Genomic DNA, 15,818 nt, shown 5'->3' with positions numbered 1-15,818 from the left:
TAGAAAATTGTAAAGAAGAAAAGAAGCCTCAAACACCACCAGGTATGGAAATTAGCTGTTAATGTTGCATTTCATATGCTGTTTCCTACCCCCCCCACCCCCCCATGCAATCTGGGGTGAGCATTTTCTTACAGCAGTAAATATTCTCCCAAACCTCATGTTTACACTGGATAGTAGTCTTGGCTTCCAGGCCATCCTCATGGCCTGCTCAGCCCCGGTGTGTTAGAGTGTCTCAGGCCTTCACCCAGGAGCTCCCCTACCTGGCTACACTCTGCCGTGGCGAGCCCTGCCAAGTCTCATGATTTTAAGGACTACTGGGTCCCCAGATTGTATCTGTTTTCTTTGGACTTCAGTACTTGCTTATCTACTGCTCTCTCAGCATGTCTACTGGATATCTCATAGACGCCCCATGTATTGTGTCCAAGATTGAATTCCTGACTTCCTCTAGCATATCCTCCCACGGGCTTCCCTCTATCAGCAAATGGCAACTCCATCTTTCCAGGTTTCATGGGCCCCAAAGCTTGGAGTCATTCTTGACTTCTCTTACATCCCATATTGATTCTATCAGTGAATCTTGACGGTCTGTCTCCCGTACAGAGATGTCCAGCATCTTCCACTACCAGCTACTAGAGCTGCCTTCAGCTCTCACCTGGATTGCTCCCCAGCCTCCTGATCACTTCCCCCACTTTCACTCTTGCCCTCTAATCCTCTGCTCTGCATGTAGCAGCCAGAATGGCCAGGTAAATCTAATTGAGTCAGTCCTCCGCTCAAAACCTTCTACAGGCCTGGCCCCTGCTTTTCCTCCTGGAGGAGCACAGCCCCCAGCCTACAAGGCCAGCTCCTCCCTGTTATTCAGGTCTTAGCTCAGGCTACCTCCTCAGGGAGCTCTTCCCTGGCCCTCAATCTGATTTGTTTTCCTGCCCCCTGGTCTCTTTAGCTTTTGTCATCCTATCTTTTTTCATGTCCTGCCTAGCACTCATTGTTTGACATTGGAGTATTTATTAAATTGTCTCCTTTCTCCGAAATGTGAGTTCTGTAAGAACCGAGACCTTCTGTGTCTTGTTCACACCCTGGTCCCAGGCCCTAGAATGGGGCCTAGGGCTGAGTGGCATAAGAGATGTTTGCTTCTTGGGACGCCTGGGTGGCTCAGTGGTTGAGCAACTGCCTTTGGCCCAGGGTGTGATCCTGGAGTCCTGGATCAAGTCCCACATCGGGCTTCCTGCAAGGAGCCTGCTTCTCCCTCTGCCTGTGTCTCTGCCTCTCTCTCTGTGTCTCTCATGAATAAATAAATAATCTTAAAAAAAAAAAAAAAAAGAGAGATGTTTGCTTTACAATTTAAAGGCAACAGCTCGGGGCACCTGGGTGGCTCAGTGGTTGAGCGTCTGCCTTTGGTTCAGGTCATGATCCCAGGGTCCTGGGATGGAGCCCCCTGTTGGGCTTACAGCTCAGTAAGGAGCCTGCCTCTCCCTCCACCTCTGCCCCTCTCCGTGCTTGTGCTCTCTCTCTCTCCTGCAAATAAATACTTCTTTTCTTTTCTTTTCTTTTCTTTTTTTTTTTCTTTTCTTTTCTCTTCCTTTTTTTTTCTTTCTAGATTTACTTATTCATGAGAGACACAGAGAGAGAGAGAGGCAGACACAGATAGAGGGAGAAGCAGGATCCGTGCAGGAAGCCTGATGTGGAACTCGATCCTAGGACCCCGGGATCACAACCTGAGCCAAAGGCAGATGCTCAATCACTGAGCCACCCAGGTACCCCACAAACAAATAAAGTCTTTAAAAAAAAAAAAAAGAAGAGTCAAATGTTCAACCAACTGAGCCACCTGGGCACCCTCCCTTTTTCTTTCTAAATAAACAGAAGATAGTTTTGGTTTTAAGAAATCCACTAGAGTTGCCCTCTTGGTTGCTGCTGCTGGACTGATGAAGCAGTCATTGTCTGAGAGTCTTGGTGACCTGTTTCGGTTCTCCTGGGACACCTGGTATACAAAGTTGATCACTAGGGAGGTGGTATATTCTTTGCATCAGTAGCTCAGGGTTTCCTGAGTGTAAAGAACCAGTATTCTCTTTAATTCCTTCTGCCCCAAGATTTAAAGTTGGGGTCACTAGTGTGGACTCTGGTAGCTTCAACTGAGGCCTGACAGGAGGGAAGGGGACCATCCTAGGCTTGAGGGTCCCTGAACCCCCGCCAAGTGGGTTTGATTTGGCCAAGCCTATGGCTAATGCTAGAAGCTCCTGCAGCCCCTTGGCTCAGGGAGCAAAGGCTGGACCTGGGTGTCGAAGCCTGGCAGCTCATGTACCAACCTTTGTGGTTGATTTTCTAAGAGGACATGAAGTGGGTGGAAGAAGTATAGCAGGCCCTGTGGACCGCAGAGCTCTCCCCCAAATAAGCATGGAAGCTGGAAGGCTGGCCCTTTTGGATGCAGTGCTTGGCAAATTCTGAAAGAAATAAAAACACCAAAGATTTTTATTTTCCCTATGATAAGCCAGGTGGAGCTAATTACAAATATAAAGGCAAAAATGCATGAGATGTGACTTACAAATGTTTCCTAGATTTATGGATCATAGTGGTTGCACTTTCTTTTAAATAAAGTTTTTTTAAATTTTTTATTTTACATTTTTTTTTAAATGTTTATTTATTTATGATAGTCACAGAGAGAGAAAGAGAGAGAGGCAGAGACACAGGCAGAGGGAGAAGCAGGCCCCATGCACCGGAAGCCCGATGTGGGATTCGATCCCGGGTCTCCAGGATCGCGCCCTGGGCCAAAGGCAGGCGCCAAACCGCTGCGCCACCCAGGGATCCCTTTATTTTACATTTTAAAAATAATGGCTACCTTCAGCTGTTCTAAGGTCCACCCTGGAAAGGGTGTATTTGTCCACAGTTGGACCAAAATTTTACAGGAGAGACTGACTGGCAGGATCCAGCCATGGCAGTGGCTAATGGACCTATCCCTTTGCCCGTTTAACAAATATTCAGTGATGTGTGCCAAGCAATGGACTAAGTGCTAAAGCACAGGACAATGCTAGTTCTTGCCCTATGGAAGCCTGCAGTCTGCGAAAGAAACAGAATAACTACATGAAATAAAGTAGGGTAAATAGCTCTGAAGTTTACAGTAGAGGCATGTGACCTGGCCTGGTGGTGGTGGTTAGGAAAGCTTTCCCTAAATAGGTGACCTTGGAGGAGGATATCTAGGTAGAGGAAAGGGAAGAGATCACTGCAGACAGAAGGAATAGCCTGTGCAAAGATCCTGTGGTGGGAGGAAGTCTGGAAGAGTAAACAAGACTGAAAGATGATGTGGCTAAGGCAGAGAGAGCAAAGGGCAGAGTGTAGGAGCTGGAGTTGAGGGGCACAGGCCACACCTTGTGGGGCCTCATAGGCCAGATTAAGGATCTCTGTCTGCCTTAGAGCAGTGGGAAGCCTTTGAAAGCTTTGAGGAATTGGAGGTGACAGGACCAGTTTGTGTTTTGGATAGATTGCTGGGCTTGTAGTATCAAGAATAGATCAGAGCTGGGTTGGTGTGGATGCAGAGACCCAGACTGGAAGGCAATCATAGTCATTTATGCTCAAGATGGTAGTTGGGGCCAGAGCGGTAGTGCTGGGGACAGAAGTAGAAAGCTTGGTGGAACATCTAGGAGACAAAGTTCACAGAACTTTGGGAAGGACAGGATGTGGCAGGGTGGAGGGCGGAGAGGAGCAGTAGTAGGAGAAGCCCCAGGTTTCAGGTTTGTAGAGCAGCACTGATTGGGTGCCATCCGGGGATGGAGGGACAGGGGTCCCTCCCCAGAGAGAGGAAACTGCAGGGGAAGGTGATGCTCAGAGACACACAGTCAATTTTCCTTTGGGTGACTTGGAGGATTCGTTTTGGTCTGACTGAAACTGTTCCCTTAGCTCAGGGTTCTTCCAGCATAGTCCCTAGACCACTTACATTCAAATCAACTGAGATGTCAATAATTCAGGTTTCTGGGTGCCTCACAAACCAGAATCCCTGGAACAGAGGCCAAGAAGTCTGTTTTAACAAGCTCCCAAAGGGTCGGCTCCTATGCATGTAAGAATTGAGGACAACCACCTTCTATTTTTCTTCTTAGCTGGACTTTTCCCATGTTCTCCCTCCCAAGACCCTTCTTGCGCCCGCAGCAGCCATGAGATTACCTGGCCAAAGTTCTAAGCTCTGACTGACCACTTGTCTTTTTGAACCTATGAATGTAACAAGGCTTCAAGACAAGGGGCTCCTAAGACAGGAGAAAGAAGGCTGAAAAAGGAGCTGGTTGTGTTAGCTGTAAATACACAAACAAGATGCTGCATGTACAAAAAGGAACCAGCTGTCCCCTGGGGTTTCCCACTCAGTGGGGGTGACAGACATGTAAAGACTGAAAATACAGGGACACCTGGGTGGCTCAGCGGTTGAGCACCTGCCTTCCGCCCAGGGCGTGATCCTGGGGTCCGGGGATCAAGTCCTGCATCGGGCTCCTTGCATGGAGCTTGCTTCTCCCTCTGCCTGTGTCTCTGCTTCTCTCACTTTATTTATTCCTCTCTCTCTCTCTCTATCATAAATAGATAATAAATAAATAAATAAATAAATAAATAAATAAATAAATAAATCAAACACCAAGTTAACCACCTTCTTTATTTTCTCAAACTCTGTACCTCATTTTTTCTTTAAGATTGTATTTATTCATTCATGAGACACACTGAACTAGAGGCAGAGACGCAGGCAGAGGGAGGAGAAGCAGGCTCCATGCCGGGAGCCCGATGCGGGGCTCGATCCCGGGTCTCCAGGATCACGCCCTGGGCCGAAGGCGGCGCTCACCCGCTGAGCACCCAGGGGTCCCAAGTACCTCATTTTTGAAAGGCGGGCGCCCTCTCCTGTTTCGCGAAAGGAACAGTTGCTTTCTTACGGGAAGCCGACGCCGCTCGGAGGCTCCGTCCAAGGAACGGAACCGCAGTGGCTCAGACGACGGGGCAGGGGCACGGCAGGGCCTTCGCTTCCCAGACCAGCAAGTGGGGCGGTACCGGGGCCGGGCCTCGCGGGCTCGGCGGGCGGGGCGGGGCGGGGCGGGGCGGGGCGGGGGCGGGGCCCGCTGTGGAGGCGTCGCCTTATGACGCCACGCCGCGTCCCCCCGCCGGTGGCCCATTGGCTCTCCGTTGCCGCCCTTTTCCGGGGCAGGGAAACTGCGGCAGAGCCGGAAGCGGGGTAGCCCTCGGGCGCGAGGGGGCGGCGGCGCGGCCGAGACCCCGGGCCCCGGGCCGGCTGGCTTCTCCTCCCAGCCGCCCGCGCGCGCTGAAGGCCTCCAGGACTCGGGCGCCCCATGGGCGGCATCGGATCGCGAGCTTCCCGGCGCGGACCGCCGGAGCCCAGCCACTGAGAGGCACCGGAAGCCTCGCGCGGAGGATGGCGGCCAGAGGGACAGCCCCGGGGGCGGAGCCCGCGGCCACGGCCACGCCCCCGGGGGCCGGTCCCGCCGCTCTGCGCCTCGCCGCCGCCGCCTGCTGGCACGTCGTGCGGGGTCGCTGCGTGGAGCACTTCCCGCGGGTGCTACAGTTCCTGCGGTCGCTGCGCGCTGCCGCCCCCGGTTTGGTTCGCTACCGCCACCACGAACGCCTGTGTATGGGCCTAAACGCCAAGGTATCGGACCAGGAGCAGCTGGAAGACAGAAAAGGGCGGGTGCGAGAGGACCTGATGAGGTCCGACCACTTGGGGTTGGGACTGGTTGGAAAAGGGCAGCTGGCCCCAAAGCGCAGATTGTGAAGTTAGTACCCTTCACAGGTAGTGGTGGAGTTGATCCTGCAGGGCCGGCCGTGGGCCCAGGTTCTGAACGTCCTGCACCATCATTTCCCAGAGTCTGGACACGTAGTGCGGGACCCCAAAGCTGTGAGTAACCCCTGGAACAAGCCTTATTCCCCAGTTAACACTGGGTGCCACGATGTTGATTCTCCTTCCGGCCACTGGGTCCTGGTGACCCTAGACTGTCCGCTTTTCATTACGCTCAACAGACAAAGCAGGATCTGAGGAAGATCTCGGAGGCACAGGAGACGTTTTGCCAACAGGTGAAGCAACTAGCAGAGGCCCCAGTGGACTTGGCTTCCAAGCTGCAGGTGAGACTGGCTGGCTGGTTTGGAAGCTATTATGCGGTTAATTTTCCTAATCCTCCTCTGACCTCCTTTTCTCCCCACTGCAGGAACTTGAACAAGAGTATGGGGAACCATTTCTGGCTGCCATGGAAAAGCTGTTTTTTGAATACTTGTGTCAGCTAGAAAAAGCACTGCCTGCACTGCAAACACAGCAGGTTTTCCTGGGGCAAAAAGAAGGGCAGTGCGTGGGATGGTTGTATCAAGGACTGTGGTCTTCATGCCTCTCTCCCTCTGCCCACAGCTTCAGGATGTGCTGAGTTGGATGCAGCCTGGAGTTTCTATCACCTCTTCTTTTGCCTTGAGCCAATATGGTGTGGACATGGGGTGGCCACTTTCAGGTACTAGGGAACTTGAGGGTGGATTGTTTGGCCTGAAACCTTTTGAGATGGGCTCTTGGAAAGGTTACATGGACCTGAGGCATAAGAAACCAGACTGAATTGTGTTTCTGTCCTAAAGAGCTTCATTTTCTTTTCCAGAGTCCTCCGTTACTGACTCAGTGAGCATGACAGAGCCCACGGAGCAGAGTCCTCCTCAGCAACCAAAACTGGCACTTCACCATCCTTTGCCAAAAGCCAGGCCTGGCCCATACCTTCCTCAGGAACCAGCCTCAAGGAAGCACCCAGTACCTACAGCTGGCTGCCACTTTAATCTGGCTCCTCTGGGCCGGCGAAAAATCCAGTCCCAATGGGCATCCACTAAGGGAGGCCATAAGGAGCGCCCCACAGTCATGCTGTTCCCTTTTAGGAATCTGGGTTCACCATCCCAAGTCATATCTGAGCCGGAGAACAAGGAAAAACATGGGATGCACATGGCAGATCCAGCAGGTGCTGTGGGTACGAGAGCAGCTTCCACTGGAAAGTCTAAGAATCTGTCCCCAATCCTGGGGGAAAGGATTCTGAAGAACCCAGCTGACCTGTTGGCTTCAGAGCAAGAAGAGTGAGTGGAACAGTTGCTTCTCCCTACCAGCAGCACATTCTTTGCCTGCTTTCCCCTCACCTCTCCTTTCTTCTTTGCTTGCTCCCCCTGCAGGAATTGTTTGGTCTGCCCAGCGGACCCCCTGAGACTTTCACTGTCCCCTCCTAGGGCCAGGAAACCAGGTAAGTATCCTGAGTCAGGACTGGGTCAGACAGCCTCCTCTCTTGGGGACTCTTGAGGGTCTGTCCCCCTAGAAGGGTGCTTTGACTCTGGTTTCCTTCCTACAGTGTGTCCTCCATCTCTGTGCAGCTCTGTCATTACCATAGGGGACTTGGTTTTGGACTCTGATGAAGAAGAAAATGTCCAGAAGGAAGGAAGGGTGAGTAGGAAGGCACAGAAAGCTGGGGGAAGGGGCTGAGCAGAACCAGAGAAACCCACCAAAATATGGAGGGCTCAGGGACTGAGATGATGATAGTATTTCCCTGCTCCCTTCTCTGCAGGAGTGTCTGGAAGACTTTCAGAAGACAAAGTTTGACACCTTGATTCCCACCTTCTATGAATACCTCCCCGCTTCTGGCCCCAGTGCCATGTCTGTCCCTTCCATGACCACAGGGACAAGTCCAGACACTTAGGATAGGATGAGAATTCCCTCTGCACCCTGCCTGTCTCTTTCCTCAGCTCTATACACAGTTTTAGTGGGAATAAAGTGGAATCCCCAAGCGTGGTACCTGACTGCCTTGCTAAAAACTCTGTAATCCCTGTTAATCTAAATTTGGATTTGTTAAACATGGTCTTGGTGTGAGGAAGGGCAGTGAAGGCTCTTACCAAGTTAGTGTAGGTCATTCCTTAGAATTGGCCTCACCAAGGCTGGAGGAATCCCTTTGCCTTAGCACTTCCCCCTGGAAAATGTTGTTCACGTGTGCCAAGAAGGGTTGATAGAGAAATTTCCCTTTGCTATGCTAGAAATTGCTGTGTGTCATGATGCCAGGATGTACTTTGTAAACTCTCATGCCGCCAGACTACCCGGGAGTGGTGGCACTAGGATGGAGATACTACATGGAAAATGTGCTTCCTGTCCTTGACTCTACTATGCCAACTCTGCTTCTATTTGCCCTGGAACAGCACTCAGATGCGAGGCTTGTGCAGAAAGATCCAGAATCTCTTTAAAGTCACTGAGGTCTCTTTATTGAGATATTTAAAATGCGTCAACACTTCTGAGCTTTTTAGGTATTCAAAGCTCCTATTTAATGAAGCTCATTACCAAAACATCATTTCAAGAGCCTAACTCTTCCGGATCAAAGCCACATTAAACACCTAGATAGGAACCAGCATCTTTTCCTTTTAATAATCTTCAGGATGCTGGGTCCCCAGTGTGCATTTGACTGTCTTCATTTTCTTAGCTTGGCTGCCTCACTTCCTCCCCAGTGTGTGCCCTGGGCATTATGTGTGTACAGAGTACAGAATTACTGCAGGAGCCCTCAGCAGTGAGACAACTGGAAATGACTGAGTGATAAATAGCCATAGTAGTTCGGATGGGTGAGGAACCCACTTGGGAGGTGCTAGTGCCTTGAGAGGGCACAGCTGCTCAGGTCTAGCTCTCATCACTGAAGATTGGATTCACCTGCTGGGTGACCCGGATGAAGGTGGTTCTCCGGCTCAACTCCTTCAGTTTAGCTGCTCCCACGTAGGTACATGTGGAGCGGATGCCTCCAAGGATGTCTCGGATGGTATGTTCCACATCCCCTTTAAAGGGCACCTCCACCGTCTTTCCCTCTGAGGCCCTTAGAGGAGGAAAAACTTTCTTACCTTTTCCTTTTGGATTCATAAGCCCAATGGCTCTTCCCTGGTCTCTGGCATTTACCCCAGTTCACCGCTTTTCCTCCAAGAATCGTACCGTGCACCTCCCAGCAGCCAGGACTTCTGCCACCACCCTCTTGGTCACACTTTACAGGAACCCTCAGCTCCTGGACCTCTGCACATACCTGTACTCAGCCACTCCCCCAGCATACTTCTTCATGGCCATTTCAGAACTCATCCCATAAAAGAGCTTGTACTTCTTGCCATCTCTCTCAATGAGCTCACCACCTGATTCACTGTGCCCAGCCAGCATGCCACCCAGCATCACAAAGTCAGCTCCTGCCCCTGCCAGCATCAAGAAGGGGGGAAAGAACTGAATCTGGTCCGGGTGCCCACATGCCCACCCTCAGAAGCAACTCCCCAAATTCTCAGTCCTATCAATGAGTATAACATGTTCCTGGTTTTGTTTCCCTAGCTGACACACAACCCACACAAGCCTGGTCTGCTCTGGCCTCTACTCCTCAGTGGGCCTGATTTCTCCCAAGAATTTAAAAGGAATCTGGAGATTCCCTCCCTGGCTTCTGTTGTTGTTGTTTTTTGCTGCCTTTGCCATTTTGTTTCTTTTCACTGTGTGCAGCCAAAGCTTCAAGTGTCCCCCAGGGGCAAAGGTTTCTAACTTTAGTCCAACAGTCTGGGGATATTACAGATGGACCTGGCCTGCACTTGGGAAGTCTCTATCAGAGTCTCAGGATTTCTCTTGCTGGCTTGCCCCAGGTGACACTACAGCTTCAGGGTTACTGGTTCATATTGTGAGAGAATTTGAATGGCTTTCTCGGCCTCCCCAAGCCTGATCCTTGATCCTCAGAGGTGACTTATCCTCTTCTACAGGACTCTCCCTCTGTGCTCTCCCAACATGCTTACCGAAAGCCTTGGCCACATCCCCAGGACAGCTGCAGCCTCCATCCTGCAAAGTAAGGACCACTAGGAAGAGACAACGTGGATTTCCCAAGCATTCTGAGCAATGTCCCTGCAGCCCACCTCAAAGCCGACAGGAACCCAGGAATCCTGAGCCACCGCTACCACAGCTTCCACACCCCGCAGAAAAGAAGATGTTTGGCAGCCTTGTACCCTACCCTGCCCTTGGGCCTTACTGAAATGATGTGGCCCTTGAGGCCATGAGCAGCATCTGCACACTCCATCACTGCACTGAGCTGTGGGTACCCCACTCCAGTTTTCTTCCGGGTGGTGCACACAGAGCCTGAGAAGAACGCAATGAGAATGGTGAAGTGTTCACAGGCGTTTGACACCAGACAGGTAGCCTTTGGCACCCAGTGAACCACTTACCTGGTCCGATTCCCACTTTGATGATATCAGCTCCAGATAGGATCAGCTCTTCCACCATCTCTCCTGTTACTACATTCCCTGCCTGAGACAAAGCAATCGAAACAGGGCACTCTGAGGGTTAAAAATGAGAGGGGAGGTTGTGTGCTCTCATACACGCCAAGCCTGAACCATAACCTTCCAACATTACTACAAAGAAGAGTACCTAGGTTCCCTCTACTGGGAAAGGACTGCTTCCCAAGCTGAGGTAAGGGGGTGAGTGGCCAGTGTCACTGTTGCACTAGGGGTAAAGCTGGAGCCCAACTGGACCAAGGGCAGAGCTGACTTACGGTAGATTATCTCCCTGTTCTTTCCAAGAGACCCAAACATACCTTGTCCTTATGCAGTTATGCCATAAAATCTCTGACTTCAGAGAAAGGAAAAGACATAGTAATGTAAGCTAAATACCTATCTGCATAGCTGTATTTACTTTGTATAGACAGTACAGAGAGGCCCCTTGAGGCTGTGGAGAAAACGAGGCCTTGTCATTAGTCCCCTAAGCTTGTAAAAAAAATAAAACTCTTCCATGCAACCCTTTTAATATGATTCTAGTACATGTCCGCTTCAGTAGGCAGATGAATATATATCATAGATATGTACAAGGCATGTGTTGAGGGACAGAGATAACTGCACTAACCAATCTAAACATTTTAAGCATGGAACCATGGGTTATCACCCAGTGACATGATTCAGTAGACTAGGAAAATGGTAATGCAGCACAGGAGAAATGAACTGATGTAACAAAATGGGAGTGTCAGGAAGGAGTGAAAGGAGGAATGTACCAACTACGGGTAACAGAAACATACCATGATGGTGTGTTCGGGGAAGCGCTTCCGCACATCCTTTACAAACTCAACAAAGTGTTCAGAGTAGCCGTTTGCCACGTCCAGGCATATATATTTCACCTGGGGAATAGCTTCCAGGATCTGTTCCAGCTGCTCAAAGTCCGAAGAGCCTGTGCCTGAGCTGGCAGCTAAATGCTATGAAGAAAACAGGGCCACTGCATGTCACAAATGACCCAGTGAGCAGCCAGCAGAGGAAGGTGAGGGTTTGTCCCCAGGAAGCCAAAAAGAGATGCTTGGAAAACTGGGATAAGGAAGGGATCAGGAAAGGACCAGCATTACCTCAAGACAGTCAGGATTCTGGCTAGCAAATTCTTTCCACTGCTGGAGGCTGTAGTGTTTATGGACAGCTGTGAAGAGGGAGAACTGGGGAGAAGAAAGAGCCATCAAAAAGGAGAGAACTTCACTAGCATCTCTTTTGCTAGAAATAGACCTTTATAGTATTCTATTTGAGGAGAAATAGACTGAAATTTGGAAAACAACTTGAAGAAACTGCTGGTTGCGCTGGAATTTTAGTTTATTATTCTCCCTACAAATACCAGTAGGGCTTTATACCATAAGCCAATGCTTGTCCAACACTAAGTACTAAGTCATCTGGATTGGATTTTACCTATCTGCACATACAGGGCTTCTGATTTAAAAGGTAACAAAGAGGACAACCCAGGTGGCCCAGCGGTTTAGTGCCACCTTCAGCCCAGGGCGTGATCCTGGAGACCCGGGATCGAGTCCCACGTCAGGCTCCACAGCCTGCTTCTCCCTCTGCTTCTCTCTCTCATGAATAAATAAAATCTTTAAAAAATAATAAATTAAAAAAAATTTTAAATGGTGATAAAGGGGCATCTAGGTGGCACAGTTGGTTAAGCATCTGACTTGGTTTTCGGCTCAGGTCATGATCTCAGGGTTGTGAGATTAAGCCCCATGTTGGGTTCTCTGCTCAGCACAAAGTCTGCTTGAGATTCTCCCTATGTCTCTCCCACTCATGCTCGCTCACTCGCTTGCTCTCAAATCTTAAGAAAAAAAAGGTAACAAAGGCAAGCTGTTGGTGCAGTGGGACAAGCAGCAGACAAGAAAGAACCATGAAGAGGCTGGATGGAGCCAGTGTCTGCTTGCACTGATTCAGCCCCTCCCCCTATGGCAACCTAGTACTGAATTAACCTATTTGGTATCTTCTGGTTTGTTTACTGGCAGTAATTCAGTGAGTCTAAATGCTCACAAAAAATAAGGCCTTAATGGAGCCCATAAGGTGCTACCCTATTCTTTCTCCATGTCTACTGGGGTAAAGGACAAATTTTTTTGGAGACATGGACAACCTAAAACGTCCATTTCTATGTACTTAAGTCAAAAAAGTTCAAGGATACAATTAACTCACCAGATTTGTATTCTCTAGGTCAACAAACTGCAAAACAATATCCCAATACTTTGAGAAAGGCACTCAAAGGCCACTGTTAATGAATGAAAATTTTAAATGAAATATTTAAAAATAAAAAATAAAGATTTTATTCTTAAGTAATCTCTACACCCAAGGTGGGGTATGAACTCACAACCCTAAGATCAAGAGTTACATGCTCCACTGACTGAGCCAGCCAGGCACCCCAGTGCTTGTGCTTTATTTTTATTATTATTTTTTAAAAGATTTTATTTATTGGGGATCCCTGGATGGCTCAGTGGTTGGGCGTCTGCCTTCGGCCCAGGGCGTGGTCCTGAAGTCCTGGGATCGAGTCCCACGTCGGGCTCCCTGCATGGAGCCTGCTTCTCTCTCTGCCTGTGTCTTTGCCTCTCTCATGAGACACACATACAGAGAGGCGCAGAGACATAGGCATAGAGAAGTAGGCTCCCCGCAGGGAGCCCGACGTGGGACTCGATCCCCAAACCGCTAGACCCTGGGATCACACCCTAAGCCAAAGGCAGACACTCAACCACTGAGCCACCCAGGCATCCCACTAGTGCTTGTGGTTTAAAAGTGCAGGCATGCAAATAGACAAGAGCGGTTGACAGAGATAGCTCAAGTCTTCCAAATGACAAATCCAAGGAAGTCAAGTATCAGCTAGGAGTAAGGAAGTGATATTGCTGTACTCACTCATCAACACTACCTAGCTAAAGCTGGTACTGGATTTGCTTTCTCAGCAACATTCTGCCATCAATATGCTGATATACACACAAAAAAATCACGAGGTCAGTAGACCTTGGAGATATACTGGTATAGTGTGACATGATGAGCACATCCAATTACATACCAAGCTAGAGATCTAGGAAAAAATATTTATATTTTTATATATTTTTACCTTATTATTACTGTGAAATTTGGCTATACCTCTAAAATCTATTTTTTTTAGCATTCATCAGCGGTACTGAAAGCCAGTCTCAAAGCATTAAGACAGTCCCCAGAAAGTCCACGTATTATTCCAGCACGTTTATTTTTTTATTTTTTTGGTTTTTTTTATTTATTATAGTCACACAGAGAGAGAGAGAGAGACAGAGGCAGAGGGAGAAGTAGGCTCCATGCACCGGGAGCCCGACGTGGGATTCGATCCCGGGTCTCCAGGATAGCGCCCCGGGCCAAAGGCAGGCGCTAAACCGCTGCGCCACCCAGGGATCCCTCCCACACATTTGTTAATGCTGAAGTCAGATTCACTATTCCTCAACTCTACTGGGCAGAGCAGGTGGACAATGGACGAGAAGATTCCTAAGCAGCTAGTGAATTGCAACAGCAATAAAGTACTAAAACTGTATAACTATCAACCTCAGAGAAGTGACAACAGACATTCCACAAAGACTTACAGCGATCAAAAAGAGAGAAAGGATGATGAAGTCCTTAAGGCTAACACAGCCTTAAGCAGCAGCAGAATCCAACAATGAGGGCTACATGGATTAACCAGAAGAATGCATATGTTCTTTGAGTGCCCACAGTATCTATCTACCTTCTCAGCTACAAGTATAGAGGCAGGTAATATTACTGACAGGAGCAGCATCTTCTATTTTCAAAGTGAACAATAACCTGTACATAAGAAAAACACATTCCATTTTGGGCACATCCCAGCAACTCCCAGAAACCTAAGACTTAAAGAAAAGGAAGATTTAAAAAAAATAAAAATTGAAAAAGGATAGTAGACATGAAAGAAAATTAACAGCTGCTTCTCTAGGATCTTCTAGCTACGAATTTTTGAACACTCAAACTGTATTTAGTTTCTGACTAAAACAGTGGATATTTTGTGTCCTAGACAACAGTGTTAACTGGAGGGATGAATCTGATTTGGAGGGGATGATCTGGGAGGTAGGAAAAGTTGGCAGGGTATGTAAACTGTTGGACAGGAGAAAAGGAAAAGTTATGTTTATGTATCAGAAAAATGGGGCAAAACTTAGCTTTGAATTTTATTAATTCACATGTGCCTTTGAGCTTACCAGATAAAGGGCATCAGTATTGGAGAAAATGGATAAAATGGATAAAAGTAAATTGGAGCATCCTAACTTACTTGCCAGATAGCTGACTTGGGATGGGGATGGGGATGCAAATACCTCTGCAGTCGGCCCACACAACTGGTCATCAGTGAGGAACCTACATAAGGGAAGTCCTACCTTACAGAGAACCTTGGCCATCTCAAAGGTGCCCACAGTATCCATGTTGGCAGCAATGATGGGGATCCCAGTGTACACCTGCTTTGAGTTCCGAAATGAAAAGGATCTTGTGAGATCCACCTGCAGATATGAACAGGAAACAGCATTTCATCCATCAAATAAACGAGTATTGCAGGAGGACAAGAACCAGGAATCATTCTCAGTCCTGGCATACCAGGAGCTTGGGGTCAAGACAGTGCAACTAGAAAAGCAGGCTCACCTCACTTCGAGACTTAAGGGTACTGCGTTTGGGCCTCAACAAGACATCCTTGAAGTCCAGTTTGATGTCACTGTCGATGTGAGGCATGGTGGGGACCTTGGGGTAGCAACAGATCTGAAAACTGGAGAAAAAGTCAGGTGTGGGCGGGGATCTGAACCAATCTCCCCATAGGCCTTAATGCTAATGGCATGGCTCATCTTTCTCCTCGCTTAAATTATGGAAGATCAGGGCATTCGCTGAGGCATGGTCCCTCGTCTGTCACCTCTGATCTGTCCTTGGTTACAATTACCCGTGGTATTTCCGTCCCAGGTACTATTTGTTGGGGAGAATTAGGATGGAGTCGTGAATGACCCCCAAAATGTGCATTCCTTGCCCCCACTACTCTTCCTTATACCCTTTCAAAGACCAATTCGGGGTAAGATGATTTTGGGGTGAGTAGGAATAGGGGGCGTATTCCCACAATTAGTTTCCGGAATAGGGGTACTCACTTCCTGTCGCCGTGGCCCGGGCGGCAGTTGACCACAGTAGCCCTTGCTTAGCAACTAGCCTCGTGCAGCCCCGCAGAGCCTTGTGGGCCGTGCCAACACGTTCCGCTAAATGCGGGCGGTAAGGATTAATTGGAGAATCCCGGTTTCGGCAGCGGCAGTGCGCGGTCTTCTGGGTAACAGGGTTCACACACCGAGTTTGCAGTCGGATCCGAGGGGCGGAAGACTACGACTCCCAGGGTGGAGCGGGTGGAGCTGTCCCCTGGCATGACGGGAGAAGTAGTTCGTTTCGACCCCGCTTTCCAAGCCCCGGCTCGCTAGGGACTCTAAGAATCGCGGAGGCGTCATCTCTGCTGTAACTAAACCGCCGCCTTCTTTTTATTTACGACACCACTAAAACGAAACGCGGGAAAATTCCTGAGCTTTTCGGGAACCCGGTGGAAA

General features: G+C 49.1%; 2 protein-coding genes and 1 long non-coding RNA gene across 6 annotated transcripts; 1 reads left to right on the top strand and 2 right to left on the bottom strand.

Annotated features, from left to right (window-relative positions):
- Positions 1-2,031: 2,031 nt before the first annotated feature.
- On the bottom strand, positions 2,032-5,378 carry LOC144320353 (uncharacterized). 2 transcript variants are annotated; one of them, XR_013385870.1, is made up of 2 exons: positions 3,920-5,378; positions 2,032-2,432 (listed from the first exon to the last, which is right to left on the bottom strand). It is a non-coding gene; the product is annotated as an uncharacterized LOC144320353 (long non-coding RNA). The 2 variants fall into 2 exon arrangements; XR_013385871.1 differs by having other exon boundaries at positions 4,830-5,378.
- TINF2 (TERF1 interacting nuclear factor 2) lies at positions 5,049-10,756 on the top strand. Of its 2 annotated transcripts, none has more exons than XM_077908733.1 (9): positions 5,049-5,617; positions 5,759-5,863; positions 5,986-6,087; positions 6,171-6,278; positions 6,365-6,461; positions 6,600-7,059; positions 7,153-7,220; positions 7,326-7,417; positions 9,724-10,756. In XM_077908733.1, exons 1-9 carry the CDS (start codon positions 5,384-5,386, stop codon positions 9,808-9,810), a joined length of 1,353 nt encoding a protein of 450 aa, XP_077764859.1. In that variant the 5' UTR covers positions 5,049-5,383; the 3' UTR covers positions 9,811-10,756. The 2 variants fall into 2 exon arrangements, with proteins under 2 accessions (XP_077764859.1, XP_077764858.1); XM_077908732.1 differs by lacking the exon at positions 9,724-10,756 and adding an exon at positions 7,539-7,757.
- On the bottom strand, positions 8,201-15,806 carry GMPR2 (guanosine monophosphate reductase 2). 2 transcript variants are annotated; one of them, XM_077908735.1, is made up of 10 exons: positions 15,378-15,806; positions 14,890-15,010; positions 14,631-14,750; positions 11,340-11,423; positions 11,022-11,195; positions 10,180-10,261; positions 9,987-10,093; positions 9,757-9,799; positions 9,021-9,180; positions 8,201-8,819 (listed from the first exon to the last, which is right to left on the bottom strand). In XM_077908735.1, exons 2-10 carry the CDS (start codon positions 14,974-14,976, stop codon positions 8,630-8,632), a joined length of 1,047 nt encoding a protein of 348 aa, XP_077764861.1. In that variant the 5' UTR covers positions 14,977-15,010; positions 15,378-15,806; the 3' UTR covers positions 8,201-8,629. The 2 variants fall into 2 exon arrangements, with proteins under 2 accessions (XP_077764861.1, XP_077764862.1); XM_077908736.1 differs by lacking the exon at positions 15,378-15,806 and adding an exon at positions 15,179-15,347.
- Between the last annotated feature and the right edge of the window lie 12 nt (positions 15,807-15,818).

The sequence above is a fragment of the Canis aureus genome, chromosome 9 (genome assembly GCF_053574225.1).
Source record: "Canis aureus isolate CA01 chromosome 9, VMU_Caureus_v.1.0, whole genome shotgun sequence".
NCBI classification, from domain to species: Eukaryota; Metazoa; Chordata; class Mammalia; order Carnivora; family Canidae; genus Canis; species Canis aureus.
The sequence above is the reverse complement of the archived record's forward strand: the minus strand, read 5'-3'. Positions and strand labels throughout refer to the sequence as shown.

Coding starts and splice junctions, on each gene's coding strand:
- TINF2 (XM_077908732.1), top strand. CDS start 5,384: ATGGCGGCCAGAGGGACAGCCCCGGGGGCGGAGCCCGCGGCCACGGCC. Junction 6,088..6,170: donor ACTTGGCTTCCAAGCTGCAG/GTGAGACTGGCT, acceptor TCCCCACTGCAG/GAACTTGAACAAGAGTATGG. Junction 6,279..6,364: donor CTGCACTGCAAACACAGCAG/GTTTTCCTGGGG, acceptor CTCTGCCCACAG/CTTCAGGATGTGCTGAGTTG.
- GMPR2 (XM_077908735.1), bottom strand. CDS start 14,976: ATGCCTCACATCGACAGTGACATCAAACTGGACTTCAAGGATGTCTTG. Junction 11,424..14,630: donor TGGCCAAGGTTCTCTGTAAG/GTAGGACTTCCC, acceptor TCTTCTCCCCAG/TTCTCCCTCTTCACAGCTGT. Junction 8,820..9,020: donor GGGGGAGTGGCTGAGTACAG/GTATGTGCAGAG, acceptor TCCTCCTCTAAG/GGCCTCAGAGGGAAAGACGG.